A 24,067-nucleotide genomic window follows, 5' to 3' on the forward strand; every position below is an offset into this window, starting at 1 on the left:
GCTTCACTTCTTCAAGTACCAATGTTTCAAATGATGGATTCAACAAGGCACATGAAAACAGATACATGGTCAAAAAACATCACATGGTGGGACTTCATGTTTTTTGTCAAGATATCCTGTATATGTTAGCACAATGTCCTTTGGGCTGATATATAGCAGTCAGGCCGATCTTTTGAAAAATCTACTTGTCATCTCTTTGGAGCAGATGATCATATTCCTTGTTTTTCAGAGTAACATCTAACTTTAAAGATTAGTCAATAACTAGAGGATGTTAAAGAATAACACTATAGTCAATGAGATACAGGGAGTGAGTGGTGGCCAAATACCAAAAACAAACACAACTTACCCAGAAAAGTAAAGCCTCACAACTCCATAGAAGGTTCTGTTGTGTACATTATCTGCAAAAGACACAAAGTCTGAATTGACACGATGATTCTCATTTAATTGTCACTTAGAAAAAAAAATGGTGATTAAAACATACAGTTTTTTTTGGCAGGCAAAATAGTGCCAGAGGTACAAGGGGAAAGATTACTGCAGGGCCATGAGAATAAAAGAAAGTGCTAGAGGTTACTGTATCTTCTCAGTTAACATGCATGGGGACACATGAGCATCATGACATGTCCGAAACTGTTAGAGAGTGCTCTGCCTCATTAGTTCATGAGGTTGGGAAGTGGAAACATGAGAGATTCAGTAGTACAGGTTTTGAAAAACACGGGAGGTCAAGAGATACCAGAAGTGGTGACACTTTAAATTAATACATTATTCAGTAATACAGGGAGACCTGGACCTGGAACTGCCATAGTGGGCTCTGCAGCAAGCAAAGGGCTCAGGACTTGTAGAATGTGTGTCTGATCACAGGTTACAAAAATGCTCTAGAAGTAACTACAGGAGGGAATATAAAGCTATGCCAGGGTCAGAAGCCCTTGGAGCTTAGGGTTGAGTGGTGAGTTGTGCAAGACCTCTACTAGAAAGACAAAGGCCGTGAAAAAAGGACAAAGAAAAGGAAACAAAGGAAAAGGTTGAAACCCAAAAGACAAACTAATATGCACCAAAGTCGTAATTGCTAATCCAAGATGCAAAGTCTTTGAAAGAAGCAAGAATAATAATAATAATAATAATTTTTTGCATTTATATAATGCTTTTCTCACTACTCAAAGCTCTCAGCAATTGCAGGTTAAGGGCCTTGCTGAAGGGCTCAACAGAGCAGAGTCCCTTTTGGCATTTATGGGATTAGAACCGGCAACCTTCCAATTGCCAGGGCAGATCCCTAGCCTCAGAGCCACCACAGGTTAAGTGCTTTAACCTGAAATACCAGCATAAATGAGCACTTGGACAGCACTTTATACTGTTGCACCTATAAGTTCATCACAAGTGACTCTCAAGGCCTCTGTCCTTAGTGATGAGCCTCTCTGTCATAGGAACTATTATACATAATTGTAGCACCCAATGAAAAAGAAGATGGAATCATGGGAAATTTAACAGAACTCCAAAAATAAATAAGTATCTCTTAAGCAATAATATTACTACCAGTTAATAGATAGATCTTTATTTGGCCCCTGGCAGAAATTTGCCTTTTCACAGGAGGTCTTTAAATAAGAGAAATATGGAGCTTAAGTAAAATATTAAATATGAATATTATTCTTCTAAATATTAGGAAAAAATAAAGAAACTTAAAAATTTCCTGGCCACCTGAGAATGGATCACTTCTTAAAACTTCTTGCGATTTCCTTTGTTTCAGAACTTGACTTTTCACTTTGTTTTAGAGTTTTGTTTCTAATTATTAAAATCCATGTTTTGTTTTCCTGATTTTAATCTTTATGTGTATTTGTGACTATGTCCATTTCTGAATCGTTTATGTAAGTTTTCAGCAGCAGGGAAGTTTGAGATGGACGGCACGGTGGCGCAGTGGGTAGTGCTGCTGCCTTGCAGTTAAGAGATCTGGGTTTGCTTCCCGGGTCCTCCCTGCATGGAGTTTGCATGTTGTCTCTGTGGGTTTCCTCCCACAGTCCAAAGACATGAAAGTTAGGTGCATTGGCGATTCTAAATTGTGGGTGTGTGTCCTGCGGTGGGATGGCACCCTGCCTGGGGTTTGTTTCCTGCCTTGTACCCTGTGTTGGCTGGGATTGGCTCTAACAGACCCCTGTGACCCTGTAGTTAGGATATTTACGGGTAGGATAATGGATGGATGGATGCAAGTTTGAGATTTGAAAAAGCAGGCAAGCTGAATTGTTAGGGTTTTCTTCTGTCATTTCTGAGGAATTTTTTCTTCCTGACTTTTGCTCTTGAAAAACAATCTCAAAAATGGAACAGAAGTAGAAATATATTTCAATGTTTCCTTATCCAAACTGGTAACTTAATTTTTTTTATACTATGGATATTGTAATACCTAACTAAGGTGAAGCAGAAGAATATACAAAATATTAGGAGATGGAACAAAATCCTTAAAACAGATTAAAAGTCAAAATATGGAAACTGATAACTCTGTTGCCAAAGCCAAACACTAATCCACACTTGTAGTCTAAATTGAGAATATCAAGCAGCTAGAGCCAAACACATATACAGAATTCACCCTGTTTTGCCCGGTTTAATTTCACAATCTCAGTGCCTATGACAAGTGGTGCCAGTTATTCAAAGTGTTGCACTGATGACGTCACAATGCACAATCCCCAAAGCCATGTCCCCAACATCTAGGCAGCATGTTGTAACAATCTTTCCACAAAATGACAACCGCCATTGGAAAAACAAAACAGCACTGCAGAAAAATGAAAATAAAATAATACAAATATTTAAATTATTCCAGAAGCACAACAGGAATACTATAGTCATGCCCACATAATCTCCAATGTACAAAAATAATAATGAGCATACTCAAAAAAATGTATACAAAGCAGGAAAGTTTTGCAAAATATTCTCAAACACAACCGAATACATCAACAAAATCAACTTCCAAAACCCATTTAGTTCAGATTTAGGGTTATGATGAGCTTGGAATTATCCCAAGGCAGAAATCAATGACGCCAGTCCATTGTAGGGTGCCGTCATGCACAGCAGGCCAATTCAGAGTTTCCAGTTAACCTAACTAGCCCAACTTCAAGACTATGGAGAAAAAGAAAAACAAAAAAAAAATGTGTAAAGTAAGCTGCACACGAATGCTGCTCAAGGCAGTGATGCTATCATGTTACATTCTACTGGGGTTGCAACTGAAGGCAATGCTCACTGTCAGTTATCCAAACCAGTGTATTATTATCGAACAGTGTAAACAAAAGAAGGACCACATTATGACATTAGTCACAGTGACGTCAAGAAGTAAGACAGTCCCAAGTTGTCCCTTGTCTAAACCAGTTGGGCCACCAATATTATTTCACCTTATATCCAGATTATTCCCTACTAATACTGATGTATTGAGGAATGAGACCGACACGAATTCTGAGTTTTACTTCTTCACCCAGTATGCCAACTATGACAGGAAAGAAAGGAAAAAAAAGGCAGTGAATGTAATGATGATGCCTCAATCAAATCAATTAACCAAAGCAAGACACTGCAAACTCATAATGAGCGAGTCTGGGGGTTTGGTGGTGGTTATGAATTGCCAGTATTACTTAAAAATGAGTGTGTACAATGGCACCTTAAAGATAGGGACTACCATGGCCGCCTCTGTCTAAACAGAGAGCATTCCTTCTGTATTTCTGATACAAATTAACAACAAAAGGGTAACTTGCATTAACCTTTCACTACAATTGTGCTTGAAAGTTTGTGAACCCTTTAGAATTTTCGATATTTCTACATAAATATGACCTAAAACATCATCAGATTTTCACTCAAGTCCTAAAAGTAGATATAGAGAAACCAGTTAAACAAATGAGACAAAAATATTATACTCTGTCATTTATTTAATGAGGAAAGTAATTGAATATTACATATTTGTGAGTGGCAAAAGTATGTGAACCTCTAGGATTAGCAGTTAGTTTGAAGGTGAACTTAGAGTCAGGTGTTTTCAGTCAATGGGATGACAATCAGGTGTGAGTGGGCACCCTGTATTATTTAAAGAACAGGGATCTATCAAAGTCTGCTCTTCACAGCACATGTTTGTGGAAGTGTATCATGGCATGAACAAAGGAGATTTCTGAGGACCTCAGAAAAAGAGTTGTTGATGCTCACCAGGCTGGAAAATGTTACAAAACCATCTCTAAAGAGTTTGGACTCCACCAATACACAATCAGACAGATTGTGTACAAATGGAGGAAATTCAAGACCATTGTTACCATTCCCAGGAGTGGTCGACCAATAAAGATCACTCCAAGAGCAAGGCATGTAATAGTCGGCGAGGTCACAAAAGACCCCAGGGTAACTTCTAAGCAACTGAAGGCCTCTCTCACATTGGCTAATCTTCATGTTCATGAGTCCACCTTCAGGAAAACACTAAACAACAATGTTGTGCATGGCAAGGTTGCAAGGAGAAAGCCACTGCTCTCCAAAAAAAACATTGCTGCTCATCTGCAGTTTGCTAAAGATCACGTGGACAAACCAGAACAACAACATTTATTTATATAGCACATTTTCATACACAAAAATGTAGCTCAAAGTGCTTTACATAATGAAGATTAGAAGAATAAAAGACACAGTTAGAAAATAAAATAAGTCAACATTAATTAACATAGAATAAGAGTAAGGTCTGATGGCCAGGGTGGACAGAAAAAACAAAAAACAAAAAAAACTCCAGACGGCTGGAGAAAAAAATAAAATCTGCAGGGATTCCAGACCATGAGTCCGCCCAGTCCCCTCTGGGCATTCTACCTAACATAAATGAAACAGCCCTCTTTGGATTTAGGGTTCTCACAGAAGGACTGGATGAGAAGGCTATTGGAAGAATGTTTTGTGGATGAATGAGACCAAAATAGAACTTTTTGGTTTACATGAAAGCGTTATGTTTGGAGAAAGGAAAACACTGCATTCCAGCATAAGAACCTTATCCCATCTGTGAAACATGGTGGTGGTAGTATCATGGTTTGTGCCCATTTTGCTGCATCTGGGCCAGGATGGCTTGCCTTCATTGATGGCACAATAAATTCTGAATTATATCAGAGAATTCTAAAGGAAAATGTTAGGACATCTGTCCATGAACTGAATCTCAAGAGAAGGTGGGTCATGCAGCAAGACAACGACCCTAAGCACACAAGTCATTCTACCAAAGAATGGTTAAAGAAGAATAAAGTTAATGTTTTGGAATGGCCAACTCAAAGTCCTGACCTTAATCCAATCGAAATGTTGTGGAAGGACCTGAAGCGAGCAGTTAATGTGAGGAAACCAACCAACATCCCAAAGTTGAAACTGTTCTGTATGGAGAAATGGGCTAAAATCCTCCAAGCAGGTGTGCAGGAATGATCAAAAGTTACCAAAAACGTTTAGCTGCAGTTATTGCTGCAAAGGGAGGTCAAACCAGATACTGAAAGCAAAGGTTCACATACTTTTGCCACTCACAAATATGTAATATTCGATCATTTTCCTCAATAAATAAATGACCAAGTATAATATTTTTTGTCTCATGTGTTTAACTGGTTTCTCTTTATCTACTTTTAGGACTTGAGTGAAAATCTGATGATATTTTAGGTCATATTTATGCAGAAATATAGAAATTCTAAAAGGTTCACAAACTTTCAAGCACAACTGTATACTGAAATTCTTTTTTAAGGGAGGATAGATGGTATCATAAGATAAACAATTTGTGCCCCAAACCTACCGTGCATTTGTTTGAAAGCCTCCACCATATCATTTAAGGAACTTGTTATATCCTGAAATGCTCCCTGTAGCATGTCTGTGTCATTTGTGAGCATGGCATTAATCGCGTTGGCAACACCCTGAAAGTAAAGAAAAAGTATTCATCTTTTTTCACTTGTATCTAATCATATTAATATACTCCCAAAACACCACTGCTACATTAAAAAATAAAAACAAAAAAAAAACCCTGTCCAGGTTAAGGAAAGCCACTCAGAGTCAACTCACTGTAGCAGTTTATTTCTTCCAACTACTGCTTCCTCGCAAGGCTTTTGTTTCTTTGGGTATCCTCATATCAGTGTGCAAATGCAGCAGCTCAGTGGTTCTTAAGTTCAGTCCTCAGGGACCCCCAGTGGCTTCAGGTTTTGTTCTACCCAGTTTCAAGATCAGGCAGTCACTGTTACCTTTAATTGATCTCATTGTTTAATTAGCTGACCCGTTTTTTTATCTTGTATTATGCACTTTTTACAGTGGAGTTTGTTTTCTTAATTATATCTGAATAATATTTATATATAATTCAATATTGGGCAGAGCAGACACCAGAATAAATGACTCTGAAAGGAGCAGCTATTTCCGTGTCACCCACTTGTATGCTCATCTTCTTATATAATATGCTACCGTTGCTGTCTGTTTGTCTGTCCAGGATTTTAAATCACCTCTACTTCGTAAACCGTTTCACCTATTGACCTGAAATTTGGTACACATATACTACGTGATGTCTACTGTCTGCTTTCGGGGTGATGGTTTTTCTTACTCTTTTTATTTGTATTTATTTTATTGTAGAATCTACTCTGCACTGCACAGCAAAGCGGCCATGCGGCGCATGCATACAGGCGCCATTCTCGTTAGTAAATAATTGTCTATGTAAACTTAAAAAAAATAAACTTAAAAAAGAATACATCCTCACCCATCTAACACATATAAATTCCTGCTTCCTTTAGAAAATACATGGCATATCCAGTGTGTAATTTCTGGATGGATACAAAAAGCATAGCAACAGAGAAATATCAGCTTGTTTAATTAAGGTAAGAGTCCAATTAAGAGAAGAAATGGGATGAAACCAAAACCTGAGGACTGAACTTGAGAACCACTCTGCCAGTGAAGCTGATTAACAAAATAAAAAGCCCCCTTAAAAGGTATCCATTGCAGATACAAGCAGCGCCCCCTAGTGAGTAACACTGCATCACATCTTTATTAAAATAAGTAGTTCAGACTGGACAGGCACGCACTTTGATACCAATAGCAGCTGCCTTTTCGACCATCAGAGAAACAAGCAAGAAGCCACTGGTGCTCTGACCTCCAGGGAATGTAAATATAGTTTCCAGATTTCTAGGGATGAAAGAACAAAAATATGTTTGTGAGCTGGTAAAGTGTTAAAACTTTCTCAAAATAATTAAATGAGAGTAGTGTTATATTGTACACATTCTATCCTTCTTTCAGCTCTGAAACAATTACACATGACTTTCTGACACTTACAGTGCTTTAACAAGCAGATGTAAAAATAATAAGGCACTTACTGTATTTCCATGGATCTTCAGGTTTTCACACAATTAAAAAAAAAAGATCAAAATGTTAAAATACAGTATTAATTTATTCTTTGTGCAATATGTTTTAAGTTACATTTTTCATCAGCCCAGACACAAAAAAGTATATCATAAAAAACAGAATGGACTTTAAAACACCCCAATAAAGTGTCCACCTTGTAGAATCAGCCTGATATGCCTGTAGAGCAGCTTAAAAAGATTAAAAAAATCATGCATTCAAATAATTATGTTTATACAGCATAGTCCTTATACTCATGGCCACCACTACATGGTTGTGCACTATCCTTGCAATAAAAGAGTCATAAGTGGCCTGGGTCAGAAAATGGTTACTTCGGGATGCATGTATGGCTTCTGAACAATATAAAGATGTCAGATGCCTTAACAAGGGAGTGATCTTGACAGTGAATGGTGTTATCAAAGTACATGATGACTGCATAGACAGATTACAATGGACTACAGTAGGATTATACTGATAACAATGCTTGCAGTAAGGTATGCACACTTGTTGGGAAGAATATTGGAAGCTCAGAAGAAAAACGCCAGGGGAAGATCAACCAACTGTGCACAATGTGCTCAATGTTCCACCTTTTGCAGATATGTTATACCTGTGAATTTCCCATTGGGATTAATAAAGTATCTATCTATCTATCTATCTATCTATCTATCTATCTATCTATCTATCTATCTATCTATCTATCTATCTATCTATCTATCTATCTATCTATCTATCTATCTATCTATCTATCTATCTATCTATCTATCTATCTATCTATCTACCCTCCATGTCTTGCCTTGTGGTGCCTTGGACTACAGAGACCAATGTTTTGCAGGGATGTTCACAACATAACATGAGTCATTTTCAGTAGAGTTTCATTTCTTCTCTGAGGCTGCTGACCAAATGATTTAGGCGTGGAGATGACATGGAGAAAATGTTTTGGAATATATATTTCTCCAAGTGTAGACCATATTGAAGAAGTTAATATTTTATTGGCTCTGATTTTAGAAATACCTCTCAGCAAGATGTGTCTGGTCACACACATTGCATATATTATGGTGGACCACAGCATTTTGGTGGAACTATTTTTTTGTCACAGAATAGAATTAAGAATTCCTTATATTTGATTAACATTACTAATGTTCATTTATTTGGCTAATGTATTTACCCAAGGTGACTTACACTATTTTAAATACAATTGGTTAAATTGCTTTTGTTTTTTTTTTTCCAACTGGAGCACAGGCAGATGAAGTGACGTGCCTATGGTCAAAAAGTGGCAGTAGTAGGATTTGAACCTACAACCTCAGATTCTGAAGTCCAAAGTCTTAACCACCTTGCTACACTTCCTGCAGTAAACATGAAAATGAATGCAAAAAGATGGGTCTCATGCTCTCCTTGCCAAGCTTTCAAAGATTATGCTTCTGAAAGTTTATCCAGACTGGTTGACTCACAGTGTTCTTTAAAGCTATTAAAGAAATAAATGTAATGCCTACCCATTGGGATCCTTCTTCCTCCAATTAGCTAAAACGCCATCTGCATAGACCAGGATTGGTGGAAGGCCCAGCTGGACAGAGATCTTGTAGTAAGGCACTGCTAAGTTGCTTGGAAGTGTCTGTGACACAAAGAAATAATAAAAAAACCTCAGCAACAGAGAAAACGCAAACAGGAGCAGAAGATGAACACAAGTTGTTTCCTTATTAGAGCTGACCATGTCTTTCTTCTTGCATTTGCAAAATACCAGACTCACATTAAGTTTAGAATAAATAAAGGAAATGGTTAATTAAAAAGAGAAATAAATTAAAACTAGGAAGAAACAAGCTAGGTGCAAAACATGAAATTATAGAAGAACAATAACAACATAAGAACATAAGAAATTTGACAATGAGAGCCAAGCATTCAGTCCATCAGGCTCATTTTATCAGGTAATCACTAAGCTGTCCCGATATCTGCTCATTGTTAAAAGTTGCCAATGTTTGTGCTTAAACTACATGTCATGTTAGTTTCTTTCTGATTCTCACAGCTCTTTCAGTAAAGAACTGCTTCCAGTCTTCAGTCATGAATGCACTTCTACTTAATTTACACTGATGTCCTTGTGTACAATATTCACCATTACGTTAAATTCCGCTGAATCAACTTTATCAATGCTTTTGAGTATTTTGAAGACCTGGATTAGCTCCCTATGCAGTCTCTTCTGCTCAAGACTTCAGGTTTAATATTCTGAGTCTGTCAAAGTATGACATGTCTGTAAATCCTGAGATGCACCTGGTTCATCTCCTCTGCACAGCTTCAAGTGCTGCTATGTCTTTCTTGTAGTGTGGTGACCAGAATTGCACACAACACTCCAGATGGAGCCCCACTGTGAATAACATTCCTTTTATTCAACGGTCTTTACAATATAACTTAAATGCTATAGAGTCAAGCTAGAAAACCCAAGATCTTAACCAGATAAAGTAAAATAGACTTACTACATTCCACAATGTGTACAGTGAAAGCTTTTCAATTAAGGTCTCATTACTTTCAGGCTCATGGGCCAAGCTTCTTACTCCGACTGCATGGCTAGGCACACAAAATGGCTACTGCTTCCTGTTAGGCAACTCAAGAATTTCTGACTTGCTAACAAGTCAACAAAGACTCCTAGGCTTATTTTCTAAACTGTGCTTTGTAAAGGCCACCAATAATTTAGAACTTTCTAATTGTTCAGAGAAATCAAATGAAATGATTATTATTTCTATCACTTTTAAAATATTTTTGCACAATCCTATGCAAAAGTACTATTTGTAACAGAAAAGTCATAAATTACTGTATAAATAGTCCTCATTAAGAAGTAGTAACAAAACATTCTCAAACCCTTGCGGCAGACGGCTAGGGCTCATGACCTGTCGGGACGCCTGGAGGATCGAAGGACCAGGAGTGGAGGAGTACCTCCCCTGGAACACGAGAAGGCAGCCACCCCAGTGGGTGTTGGGACCACGGGAACCGAGCTTGGAAACTCAACATTGTGGGGACTCATGGCCACCGCCAGGGGGCGCCTGGATGGTTCAGAAGCCATGGTATGAAGCACTTCCGCCACACCAGGAAGTGATGCGGGAAGGTCATCAGGGAGCACCTGGAGCACATCCGGGTGCATTATAAAAGGGGCCGCCTCACTCCATTCAGGGAGCCGGAGTCGGGAGCCAGAGGATGGAGCTTGTGAGGAGGGGAGCAGAGGCGGCTGAAAAATAGACAAGAAAAGACAAAGGAAAGTAAAAAGGACCGAGTTTATTGTGGTGGTTGGTGCACTGTGTGTGTGCAGAAGAAAAATAATAAATAGTGTGCATTTGAACATTGTGTGTCCTTGGTGTCTGTCTGTGGCCGGGCTTCTTTTACACCGTGTTTAATACAATTAAGGGGAGCAATGATACAACACAGGAAGCAGTGCTGAACCTGATGTAGAATTAGTGATTTACATAACTTATTTGATACATTTTATATATATACACATATATATATAGATATAAATAATATATAGTTTTACTGTCAAATAATGCAAAGAGTAGGCGACACGTGTTTTGCCCTTATTTGGGCTCATCAGGCGTACACACTCCACTGCACACCTTGTGGGGAATCAAACCTCGGACGTCAGTGGCGAAGCCTCTTTACGTTGCACCACGGCGTGTGGTTCATTTATTTGACAACCTGGAGATCGGAGTAATTACATTCATAGCATTTGCAGTCTGAAACACGATCTGATTGTATGTATGGTTACCTACCACCCATACAATCAGATCATGTTTCAGACTACGAATGTTATGAATATATAGCATATATTTCATCACATTTTAGATTATTACCAGACAATAAAACGCTTACTTTTGCAGGTTGGCTTTCTCCTTCTTGCCAAACATAGCCCATTGTGATAAAACCCAGAGAGAGGTGAGCCAGGCGCATCGCTCGGTGACCTTGTAAGTACTGTGTACTTAAAAGGGGCATCTGCAGAAATATTATTAATAGAAATGTTAACTTTTATAATCAAAACTAAGGAAGTGCACTCTACAGAAATATGACATTGAATACATAGAATCTGCTGGAGCCAAAAAATCATGGAGCAGATTTACATGCAAATACATCCTTTATGTTCTGGCACCAAAAAGTGTAGATGACAGGAAAAGATCTAGCTCCACTTTGACTAGGATGTGCAAGAGAAAATGAGTTCAAAAAAACAAAACAAAACCACAAAGACAAAAAAATTGATCACCAAAATCCAATATGCAAACCAGAAAAAAACAGATAAAAAGTCATAAGTCCTTAAAATGATTTTGAAATAGCTAAATGCATGAAAAAATTGTTTTATAATGTCCAGAAACTTGGACAGTAAAAGTAGAAGGCCACCATTTTATATAACCTCGTAGGGATGGCATGTCACATGACCCCTATTTCAAGTGACCAACAACAAGCCTAATAACCATAAATAACACATTCACAATCAAACAGAATTATTTGAGGAACAGCATTAGGCCACCTTATGATACTCAAAAATTGAAAAAGAGAGCTACATTGAAACCGAATTAGATAATCTTACATGTTATGAGACTTCAATTATATTTTAAAATATGTGCAGATTCTATAAAGTGGACTTTATAACACACCACCAAGAAATTTTTTGTTTATTCATTGTCTAGGATAATCCACAAATTGAATTGCCTGACCTTTGTACACTCGCATCTGTGACATCATGTGCTGTGCATCTAGTGTTGGTTACTATAGTGGTGTGAAATTTTGTATGCAAGTTGTCAAGTAAGTCAGACAAAGCAAATGTAATACTCGCATTTTATTTCATTGACATGCTCTCATGTCTAACCAACTCTCCCCCTGAATCTTTAGGACTGACCCAGGAAATGAATTTCTGTACCACAGCACCCTATTGGTGTAAGGATTTACCCCACCCTCTCTCTCTCTCACCATTACCATGAAGGACAACACAATGAAGAGCACAGCTCAGCAGCCATATTGAGACAGGTATGTAGCCTGTTCTGAAGAAAGCCAGAAATGATGACTTAACTAGAGACATTTAAAGTAACTACAAGTCTGTGTGCCACCTGAAACTACACATCAGCATTTTTTTTAGGTTGCCAATGTTCACTTGTACATTGCTTATTGTTATCATTTTATGAATATTATCAATAATACATTATTTAAAGTTTTAACTTTACTTCTGCTTGTCTTTTTACTCTAATTGCCTGAGGTTATAGAAGTAGAAGGGAAGGTGGGGAGACGTTATAAAGTACATTACCTTATAAACAGTGGTAAGGCTATGGGATTTGAGATATTCTGACAAAGGCTACACAATAAAGAATACAAAAGGGGAAAGTAGAGTAATATAGAACTTTACCGAGGCAAAACAGTTACTATAAGAACCTATCAACAATATGGCCATGTGCAAAATGAAAATATGAAAGTGCGCAATATAGCATTAATTTCATAAATAATCCCAGCAGTTCCACAATCAGTGAGTCATTTTACCTCTAACTGATATCTTTTAATCATTTTTTTTCTCTTTTATGCTGTGAAGTTTGCCCCCTTAATTAATATTATCAATGAGCCAGGAAGACATCTGGGCACATTACACTGAATGCTGAAAGGCAGCAGCTACTTCATTGTCAGCCCCACTAATGTGCTCTTTAGTAAATAATGGATTAATGCAGAACAACTGGAAAAGCAGAATGAAAATAATGATGGAGATGAAAATCTTAAAAACCAGGTTAAAAATACTAAATTATCTCTATCTAACATACATGTATGCTTGGTACTTCTAAAACAAATTTACCAGACTTAGTTTTTTTTAATTTCTACATTGACTCCGAAACATAGAATTCAGGAAATAATAGTTTCATTAATTAGGCTGGGAGTCTAGTTAAAAACAGATGTTGGCTGGAACAAAAACCTGCAGCCACAGTGGGTACTCAGGATTGAATCTAAGAACCTCTGAGCTAAAGAAAATGTACAAGTAGTATTCTGAAGTAGCACCAAATGCCCTTATTGCCCACTCCATGCCCCCCACAGAAATAAAGCTCATTCTGTTATTGCAGCACTTACAGAATACTACCCAGACTCCAATAGACACTGGTGTCGGTTACTTTCATTTTCAGAGCAACACATTAAGATGATTTATTCTTTACAGATTTGTCTATTAACTGTTTTGCATTATATATCTACAGTCTTTGCTTAATATTACGTTTTCATTTTTAATTTTTTTAACATGCAGCCAATAAATAATAATATGAAAATGAAATTAAAATCTAAACCATTTACCCCTGTGAGTTTTTAACAAGAAAGTATTTATAAAGTAAGGAACAAATGTATAGACTGTAGGTTACTAGTCCACCTTGGTTCAGAAAATATTTTTTAAATTTTCTTGGGAACATGTAATACACACTAGTACATATTATTAATGTATCAGAATGAAAGGACCTCCATACACCATGCAATTATAAAATTCCGGTCCATTTACAGCTAAAGTTGGCGTCTAACCAAGAAGCTAGTTAGAACAAAATCATGAACATCAGGACTAGGACCATCAACCCTTGGGATATAAAAGCTATCACATTAATGGCCATTGCTGGTTGCTTCATAAAAAAAAAAAAAACCTTGTGGAACTCTTTATCTACCAACCTTGTGATGGCTCCTCTCCAAACCGCCTCATATGCAGAAATGAGAAAAGCAGAGCAATACATGTATATATGGCTTAATGATTCTCATGCTGCTGCTACCTTTACAGTCACCAAATCAAATGTTCCAGAATGTGGAATCTGATGACTCTGGAGAAATAAGGGATGCCAGCAATGTATTTACATACCTTCCTATTGTAACACAGGAAAATAAATGAGTTGTCCTAATAGTATCCAGCAATCACTGTCCTGTTTTCTTCTGTTTATTGCATATGAATAAACAGTTTTCAGTTTTTCCATGTAAAAATTTTTATATTAGTGTAAGCTAACAGAGTAGCAAAAATGAAAGGAAAAGGGGATTTTTCTTTTTTTGCAGTTGCCAGATCATGACATGTTTTCTGCAGTTGTTGAAATCGGTAAGTCACATTCCCAAAAGCAAAAAAACCAGGCAAGAATTCAGATCTAAACCTCAGAGTAAAAATTGGGGTCTAAGAACCAAAAGGACAGGTTTAACACGTAATAGGATAATGTGACAAACAGACAGAGAAAGAAAACAGCCAGAAAGTGTACATATTGAACCAAGATTAAAATTTTGTGCTTTAGTTATTTTGTGGTGTTCATATTTAGTCCACATTATTGTGTTTTATTTTATTAGAACAAACTTTAATACTATTTGATCAGCAGAGATAAAGACGTGTTCTTTGGTCATAAAATGATACAAAACAGATTGCTGTTAAACAGAAGGTGGCATTATACACAAGTTTATTGGATCTTTTGTTAAAACCAAAATGTTATTCAAAATCTTAGTCCAAAAGTCATATCACAGTTGTAACCACTAATATTAATTTCTCCAAAAGTCAAACATTGTTGTAGGCTACTTCACAGATCTTTACTGGTCATACTATTTTATTATGAACTTTCTTTGCGGTACCAATACTGGGCTAATGTGGTTTGTTTTCCTTGATGTTCCAAAGGGCAGATGCTAGATCATCATTTATAGCGGCAGTGTGCTGATGTCATGCTGTCATGATCTCAGGGAAATTAAAGGAGGTGGCGTCATCAACAGATAGCACTCAACAGGACAGACAATAATCAAAAAGTTAACCCTAATCCATGAATGAGGGGGTCTCCTAGACCCCCAGTCGCAGATTTTCAAATTATTTCCCTTTCAAGGTAATTTTCTGACTTTTCATTTTGTGCTGTCTTGAAAAATGTGCCGAAATCTGCTTCTCGATAGCTTACTGCAGATAAGTGCTACAGTTGCACAAAGTAGTTGGGGGTCTCTGAGACCCCCATTCATGGAAACGTTATCATTTTTGTACAAATTAGAGATTAGAGTACAAGCGTTTTTGCTTTGTTTTATATTTTATATTTGAATTTTCTATTTAAATTTGTATTTTCTTTGGTTTAGGTTTTCTTGGTCCTGCCTAAGACATTGCTGGTGTATAGTTTATTGAGGAGCAAGTCCAGTTGATGTGTTCATGAACAATGAGTCAATGACCAACAAAGAAATTCAATGCAAGTGAAGCCCTGGCTGAAATAATAAAGGAGTTTTTGGATTTCGATACAACAGACAACTCAAATGAAGAGGACAATAATGATGGAAGTGATACTGTATCACATGATGAGAAAAGAAAAAATGATGATGAAACGGTCCCGTGGAGATGCAGCAAATGTACCTAAAAGGGACACTGTCACATGTGCCCAAGGGCAAAGGAGAGAAAGATAAAGTCCGCTTGCTCCCAGTGCAAACTTCCAGTTTGCCAGGAACATTCAGAGCGTTCCCTTGTGTGTCTGGCCTGAAACAAGTTGAAGTTGAGGCAGATTCTGAGTGACTGCTCTGTATGCGAATCAGACATGTAACTGACATCTTGTTTTAGTGCTACTATGACTGTATTTTATATGATTTGGTGAACACTGAACACACATTACTATTACAAAGGTAACATGTAAACCATTGAAAATTTTCACATTTACTTAATTTCAGAGGTAATAAAAATTTCTGAAGTTACTGTATTGCTTTTTAGGCAAATTTAACCAGTTTAAAATGGTCTGCAAGAATCCCCATTCATGGAAACGTTATAAAAATGGCATTCATGGATGAGGGTTAAAGAGGTGGTCTTAAACCAGGAGATATGAGAACAAACACGTTGGAAGTGCATTTTAGCTTTCTCTAACACTAAGGGAGGCTCTAAAGGTAGAAAAGCGCAGAGACAGGTGAAATGGTCTGAATACCAGAGAGAAGTCAAAAATGCAGATCTTTTAATACACCTGAATGAAAATCAAAGTTACAAGATTCTAAGCAAAAACATTTTTTTATTAGTGATGAGTGAACCCCTCTGAATTTGCGTGGCCTCAAGTTTGATGAAATTGCGGTAATGTATGACAACTTTGCTGAGCTCAGTAAAATGCACTGAAGTCAACAGGGAAGGATAAACTGAACTAGTTTTGATTGGATCAAATGGTGCAGTGGTCTTGAGAGACTGAGGAGATCGTTTCTCCCCCACACTATGTGACTCTTCAATTCCACCCAGGGGAGTAAAGGCTAACATTATTCAAAGTTATTGTCTGTTTTTACATGTATTTTTATTACTTTTTAATTTAATATTGTTTTTTGTATCAGTATACTGCTGTTGGATTATGTGAATTTCCCCTTGGGATTAATAAAGTATCTATCTATCTATCTATCTATCTATCTATCTATCTATCTATCTATCTATCTATCTATCTATCTATCTATCTATCTATCTATCTATCTATCTATATATCTATCTAAAGATTAGAGTACACCAACACATTTCCACTTTTTTTAGCCCACTACTACGTTCAGCATTATTCTGGAATGGGAGGATACTGTTTAATTCAACATTGGCTGCTATAACTCTGTGACATCACACTGGCTTCACAACACATCATGGGGAGCTGGGAAAAATAGCTGGTCTTAGCTGGCCACACACAAATGTCCAGAAAAATATTTGGTGAACAAGGTAACTATTTAACATAACATATTCACTGCAAACAACTCTTTGGTGAATTTCACAGATCGACACTAATCTTTACACTATCTAGATTTTTTTCTTCTAACTAAACAACATGAGATGTTTGTTTTACTTTCTAAGTGAACTCAATATACAAATAAAGTCATCATCATGCCACCCTTTTAAATAGGGAATATGTCAAGAAGTCATGTGTAACGGTGAAATCTGATCATTAAACTAGAATGGAAATTGTCAGCATATACAACAGGGCTACAAAATTAGCACAAAGTAGTGGCACCATAAGAAAAACAAACGACAAAATTGTGCTGAAGTGACAATGCTATCATAAGAGTAAAATACAGTATATTAGGTGTAGCTGATTAATCCATAAATATACAGAAAAGCCAAAATGGGAACCAGGGATCCCAGCACATCTCCCACTGCTGTCAGCTCTTGAGGCTAGGAAAGAGTGTTGTTGCCATCAAGAATATGACGGCACCCATGAAAAATAATGGTAAAAAAATTCCAAAAATTTAATAAAGATGCTGACGTTGAAAACCAAATGTTTACTATAGCAAACAAAATAAAAATACTTACTTCATGTTGCTGGTGGGTTTTTGCATTATCAAGGATTTTCTTCCTTTTTTCAAACTGTGGGACAGATTCCGTGACTGGGAAAATGTTTTATCACACAGTAAAGTGTGCACGGTTGGGTTTTATGCACTATGTGACCAATGACTCCACACATTCTTACATGTATGGTGAGCAGAGCTACACGTTTCAGTCGCTGCAGTAAATGATGTCAATGGCGTTCAAGGAGCACATCGGAAAACGGACAGAAGCCAAAACAAAGAAATATCCAAACTTTAGAAAAAAAATCAAAAGCAGATTGTGTCATCCATTACTCTTAAATATGTTCTGAAAAACAAGCTTTTCATTTGATACAGGAAGACTTCACACACCTATAAAAACCTAACTAGATAATAAATGTAAAAGGCATCTGCACTGGCCAAGCTCTACATTCATGCAACAGAACAGGCCGATAAAAAACAAAGTCGGAAAGAAAAAAGGCACGATTGAAACATTGTCAAAAGTCTTATTTCTAAGAACTAGGAGGCTCTACCCACTGCTCGCTTAGCTAGCCAACCCCTGGGGGTGGGTAATGGGCACCTGTTGTCTCGCAGCTGAGTGGCTTGAAGGGCATCAGGGTGCTTCTCAGTTAGAGAAAGTGATCATATTTAAAGAGATGTTATATAGAAGAGTCTGTGGGTGCGGGAGGATAGAAAATCAGTTACTTGAGTTTAAAATACCAATGAATAATAAAACGTAGTAAAAGTAAAACATAATAAAATGTAATTAAAAAGTAAATAAAAAATGTAATTACATTAATGACTCATCAAAAATAATATTATGAATTATGTTATCCTCTAACTTACATTCTATAAATGTTGCTTTTTTGCATTTCTGTTCACATATTATTTGGGATATTTTTCTCTTTTTCATTTATTGGACGATTCACTTTGTTCTTGATTTTTATTATATGCAGCTCTCTTTTATTCATGTTCTTTTTTCGAACTTCATTGTCAGCTCTTGCTGCTATTTTTCTATCACAATCTAAAATTCAATAATTTGCTTTTCTGTTTTGCCATTATAATCAACTGCGTTGAAGGTCTAGTTAGCACTGATAGTGTGACAGGGTGGTATGGAGAGAGGATGTGTGCAGTAGGAATACTGTAATCCCTCGCTATATCGCGCTTTGACTTTCGCGGTTTCACTCTATCGCGGATTTTAAATGTAAGCACATCTAAATATATATCACGGATTTTTCGCTGATTCGCCGCTTTCTGCGGACAATGGGTCTTTTAATTTAGGTTACATGCTTCCTCAGTTTGATTGCCCAGTTGATTTCATACAAGGGATGCTATTGGCGGTTGGCTTAAAAGCTACCCAATCAGAGCATGTATTACATATTAACTAAAACTACTCAATGCTATAAGATATGCTTCCCGCGTGGCACTTGTTTGCTTCTCTCTATCTTTCTCGCTCTCTCTGCCTGACGGAGGGGGTGTGAGCAGAGGGGCTGTTAGCACAGAGGACACGGACGCTCCTCTACAAAATGCCGCTTTATCGCGGTGCTTCTGTATACTTAAAAGCATGTATTGATTTTTTGATTGTTTGCTTTTCTTTGCGAGCTCTCTCACTCTGACATTTTCTGCTCCTGACGGCGCTCCTTTAAAGATAAGATATGTTTGCTTTCTTTTAATTGTGAGAAAGAACTGTCATCTTTGTCTTGTCATGGAGCACAGTTTAAACGTTTGACTAAAGGGTGTTATTTCATGTCTAGAGGGCTCTAATAATGTTAACAGGGTGGGAGAGTTTATAAGGGCTTAAAATATATAAAAATAACCATACAAACATATGGTTTCTACTTCGAGGATTTTCACCTATCGCGCAGGGGGGTCTGGAACGCAACCCCCGCGATCGAGGAGGGATTACTGTAATGATTTCACGAGTGGTATGGAGGGGAGTGGTCAAGGCTGAATAACACGGACATGAAGGAAAACTTTATAATATAATAGAGAGATATGCTGTTAAAATGTACAGGTATTGCTTTTGTTTTATCATTCAAAACATTATGACAGGGACATCTGCACGCCACCGTTTTTGTAGAAAGGGTGGTGTTCTAGTTTTGAGGTTTCTCTTGAACGTTATTCTTCCGAACTGTTTTTTTTGTATTGTTTTAGCATAAGAAGATTTGATAATCAATTTAAATACATCTGATCCTGTGCTTAGCCCCAGGTCATGTCATTTTTTCAAGCAGTTGTCTTGAGATTGTCTTACCTTTACCTTCTGCAGTTGTGTACTGCCATACTACTCATTCATTACAAACATAATCTGACAGAACTGACATTCACTGCACTCAACAGAACTGAATGAGGATCTAATGGGTGCACCAGATAACTCACAGTAGCACTACATGCATTTAATGTGTGTCAGACAAGAAAACAAGTTCACAATTTGATGGTTCCAATTAATTCATTGTTTTATTTTGTTTCAAGGTTTAGCCATGTATTTTCATAAAGGCTTATGACCTGAGAGCGAAAGAGAAAGATAAAAGTAGTTCTATCAATCTGTTTCATTTTTTCCTTTCACTATCTGTGTTGGCTTTTGCAGGAACAATAAAAACAGCAGGGAGAATTATATTTAGTAAGAAACAGACAAGAAGCTTGCAGTTCACCCTGTCATTATGTTGACATTTCTCCTCTGTGCCCCCCACAGTACTACCCTGGCACTACCCTGCATGTGCCACTTCCCTCCGACTGTTCTACTAACCCTGCACCACTCATTTCCAATGGAACTCCTCTGACAGTTGATATCCGAAGTGTTTTGTAGCCCTCTACTCAAATGAATTTCCCAATTTCTCTGCTCAACTTCCTGTATTGAAGTGTGGTTATGATGCCTGGTGGTTTAAAAAGAGGATGTACTGTAACGGTGAAACCTATTTAACGTTACAATGACTCACTGTTGTTTATTAAATTTACCTGGTGGCTTTATTGTTTTTCTCGCCAATGGTAGAACTATCAACATGCTGTCAATCCTCCTCATGGCTATTTTCGGTATGCATTGTTTTACAATTATTTTTGGATTTCACATAGCATAACTTGCCTTCCTCGTGGAAGTGCACCTGTTTCTTGCACTTTTTTCAACTCTTTCAATCCTACGCACCTTTTTGGTCTGATACTGATGCAGTTTCTATTTTCACTTCACTTTTTGTTTCCACTGAATTTTTGGTACTCACTACTACAGCTACTTATGAGCTTTAGTGTTCTGTCAGTTTCAATGCAACAACATTTTAAAACATTTTCTTGAATAATTCTTCCCAAAACTGCACTCTTATTCATCCATGGATTTCTACAGTACCCTATTTAATTTAATTAGTATTGCCTAATTTAAAATAGTACTAAAGCATTGTTTTGTGTAATTTTATTTCAGCAAGCTGCAACGTTTCTCTGTGACGTACTTGTTGTGTGTGTTTCTATCTGAGGAGGAGGAAGAGGTGGATAGGAGCATGAGCTGATTACACCCACAAAAGGAGATCAATTTGTCTGAAAAGACAATGGCACAAATAGCAGTGTTATTATTAAGGTTTTTTTTTCCTAAAGAAAAGTGAAAGCTCCAACATTACAGCATCCAGAAAAAGGAATCAATTACCTATTCTTTCTTGGGGTCTGAAGTAGGCAGTAACAGCTAAATTATATTTCCTAAGCTTATCTAGTCATTTGCTGTACCTTTCATTGCTTACTACAAATGTTGTACTGTATTGTTGATAACTTGGCTGCAACCCAATATACAGGAATGGCTATTACATTTAAGATCAAGAGTTCTTCAGTCCCTGAGTCAAACCTTGCCCATGTATGTCTTCTTCTGCTTTGACCCTCAGACATTTTAACCTTCAATTTGCTTCTAGACCATGTCAAACATTAGTGCCCGGTGAGTGTCTTACAGGGACTTATTTAGGGGAATACAGGGGAAGGGGAGAGAGTCACTCACATGGTTTCCACCTAATGAAGTCTGGTCAGCCTATAAGCTCCACACCTGATATAAAGGCAACAGGAAGTAGTCATCATTCAATTGTCCACCATGGTCTCATCAGCATTGCTGCTAAATGGATTGATACCAGTGGACTTACAATCCATTCTTTACTGCCTTTTGCCTATGATCCTTATATATAATTTGATACTATCCGTTGTCACACATGTGCGCATGGGAGGCAGCTAAAGGGCTTGAGTAAGGACAGTTCCGAGACATACTGGGATGTAGCAGAGTGCACTGATTCGTTTTCTCCCTTGCCTGCAGACCATTCATGGGAGATTCCACCTGGTCCAATTGATGTCACTTCCGGGACCGAGCCAATGGAAGGAGACATTGCCGGCTCTGACCCCTGTGATGTCACATCCGGGCTGGCACCAATGAAAGAAGACCTACACGAGCCTTTAAAAGCCTCCACCTTTTCCCTGTTCCCTCAGTTCTGTATTGGACTCGGTTTTGTGCACAGCTGTGCTATCATTTAAAAGACGATTTGCAGCCAGGAAACCAAATTATGTGGGTGGCTGCCCCAAACCTTGCTATGTCTCATTGTGAGTTTTGTGACACCATATGTATGATGTTCGCATCAATACCTTGACTCAATACAAGTTAGAACCATGCAATGAGACTCTGTCTCTGTAGTTAGAACATAACGTGGCAAACGCGGACGCAGTATTGCACGATTGACTAAGAATATTCGAATGCTTCAGTGACGCCGCTGGATGGCCGAGTATAGTAAGTCGGAGTTGGTTCGAGCAGATAACAGTAAGTTCGGTTGGTTTTTGGAATGTTGGTTTGGGGGAGCGTACTTTCCAGGGCTAACATCGTTGACAGACTTAAACCCTTCAACAGCTCCGGAACCGCAAGTAATTTAGAACATATCACCATTTGCTTGGTACGTTGAAATCTATCTTTGGGCAGTTCGGATTTGGCATCCATCCTTCTGTCATCTATTGGAAAACTGAGTATTAACAACGGTCATTGTTTAAATTTGAGATCTAAAATGACCTCACAAACATAATTATTACTCTGATTCTGATTAGAGTCATAAAATACGTTTTGTTTTGAAAATTTGTTTTGCTGGAAAAAATCAAATGAGGTGCGCCGAAGAGCTGAGTTCATGTCTCGCAGCCCTGTTTAAACAGGAAGCTCTTCATTACATCGGCCGAAAAGGTCTATTTTAAGCACAACTCACTGCCATGATAACAAAGTCATTTCAAGGATTTAAAAAAAACAAATAATTCTTTGCAGAGAACGTATGGATTTCACAAACATAGAATTTATAGGCCAATTCGATCGAGCTCCCAGTCGCTAGTTATTAAATAAAGTTACCATGACAGGGATCCTAACTCTCTTGGAAGCCTCTTTGTTGTTTTATTCACAACCTTAAATTTTTGCCACGTCCTTTTCACTTGGTCAATGCCTAAATTAACTCTTCAGACTTTTGCTTGTACCTTATAATGTCCTCACCTGCTACCATATTTCAGAGATTTATCTGACCAGAAGAGTCTGGCAATACAGCTTTCCACTTCAGCTGTTTCAGTCTAATTTGAATCCACATTAAAGTCAGTGCTGTTATTATTGTCCTCTAATGTCCGTCCTATTTGTAATTAGTCCAGTCTGTCAGGAATCAGCAGGAGGTATCACCAGGCGGTTCATGCTATGGTATTGCCCTCAACCCATGGTGATTAAAAAATGAGTTGGTTTTTGCAGAAGTAAGCCAATAAATACCAGGTCAGGTCAAGCTTGGGAGTATGCACTGGTGCAGCATGTTGTACACTCACAGGCAAACACGTGGTTCAGTCATACTCTTTGCAAATTACAGTCTGTCTGCCACAGCCAGGTGTTATGTGGGCATCCCTTTGGCCTGGTCTAGCCTCTTGGGTTTTCAAAAATGAGGATCCTGCACACCGGATCACTCTCAGGGAATCACGCCACATGGGCGCAGACCCGTAACTGATGCTCCCTCACAATGCAGGTAATATGCCTCAATGGGGACTCTATGAGCAATTGCTCATTTGACACAAAGTCAAACCAGCGGTACCCAAGGATTCACCAAAGAGACACAGTATGAAAGGAGTCCGGTATTCGTCTCAGGTCACTGGATAGCATCCATGTCTTGTAACCATATAGCAAAACAGGAAGCACCAGAACTCTAAAGACTTTGACCTTTGTCTTTTTGCAGAGATGTCGGGAGCACCACACACAGCTTTCTAGCAACCTCATGAACCCCCATGCTCTCCCAATCCATCTACTGACTTCTTAGGAAGAGTCACCAGAGATATAAATGTCACTGCCGAGGTAAGTAAACCTCTCAACAAGGTCGACACTCTCTCTGCAGACAGACACACTGCTAATGGGTGTGCCCAAGAGGTCATTAAAGGCCTGAATCTTGATTTTAATCCACAATATAAATAATTTGAGGCCTTTTGTGGGACTCAGAATATTGTGTGTGAGATTTTGCACTTTTGACAAGGGATACCAAATATATGAGTTCATGTAATGTGGCCCAGGCCAGTGGATAATCCTGACTTCTTAGATGAAGGA

General features: G+C 37.9%; 1 protein-coding gene across 1 annotated transcript in view; it reads right to left on the reverse strand.

The window, feature by feature from the left end:
• LOC120539301 (indoleamine 2,3-dioxygenase 2-like) overlaps positions 1 to 24,067 on the reverse strand; it is a 51,335-nt gene that overhangs the window by 3,708 nt on the left and 23,560 nt on the right. The window contains exons 4-9 of the mRNA XM_039769241.1: positions 11,161 to 11,280; positions 8,805 to 8,923; positions 7,290 to 7,304; positions 7,002 to 7,101; positions 5,738 to 5,855; positions 347 to 398 (exon numbers count right to left, since the gene is read on the reverse strand). Of these exons, the coding sequence (XP_039625175.1) occupies positions 347 to 398; positions 5,738 to 5,855; positions 7,002 to 7,101; positions 7,290 to 7,304; positions 8,805 to 8,923; positions 11,161 to 11,280 (524 nt within the window). The remainder of the gene's footprint in view (positions 1 to 346; positions 399 to 5,737; positions 5,856 to 7,001; positions 7,102 to 7,289; positions 7,305 to 8,804; positions 8,924 to 11,160; positions 11,281 to 24,067) is intronic.

Source organism: Polypterus senegalus, chromosome 11, assembly GCF_016835505.1.
Source record: "Polypterus senegalus isolate Bchr_013 chromosome 11, ASM1683550v1, whole genome shotgun sequence".
NCBI lineage: Eukaryota > Metazoa > Chordata > Cladistia > Polypteriformes > Polypteridae > Polypterus > Polypterus senegalus.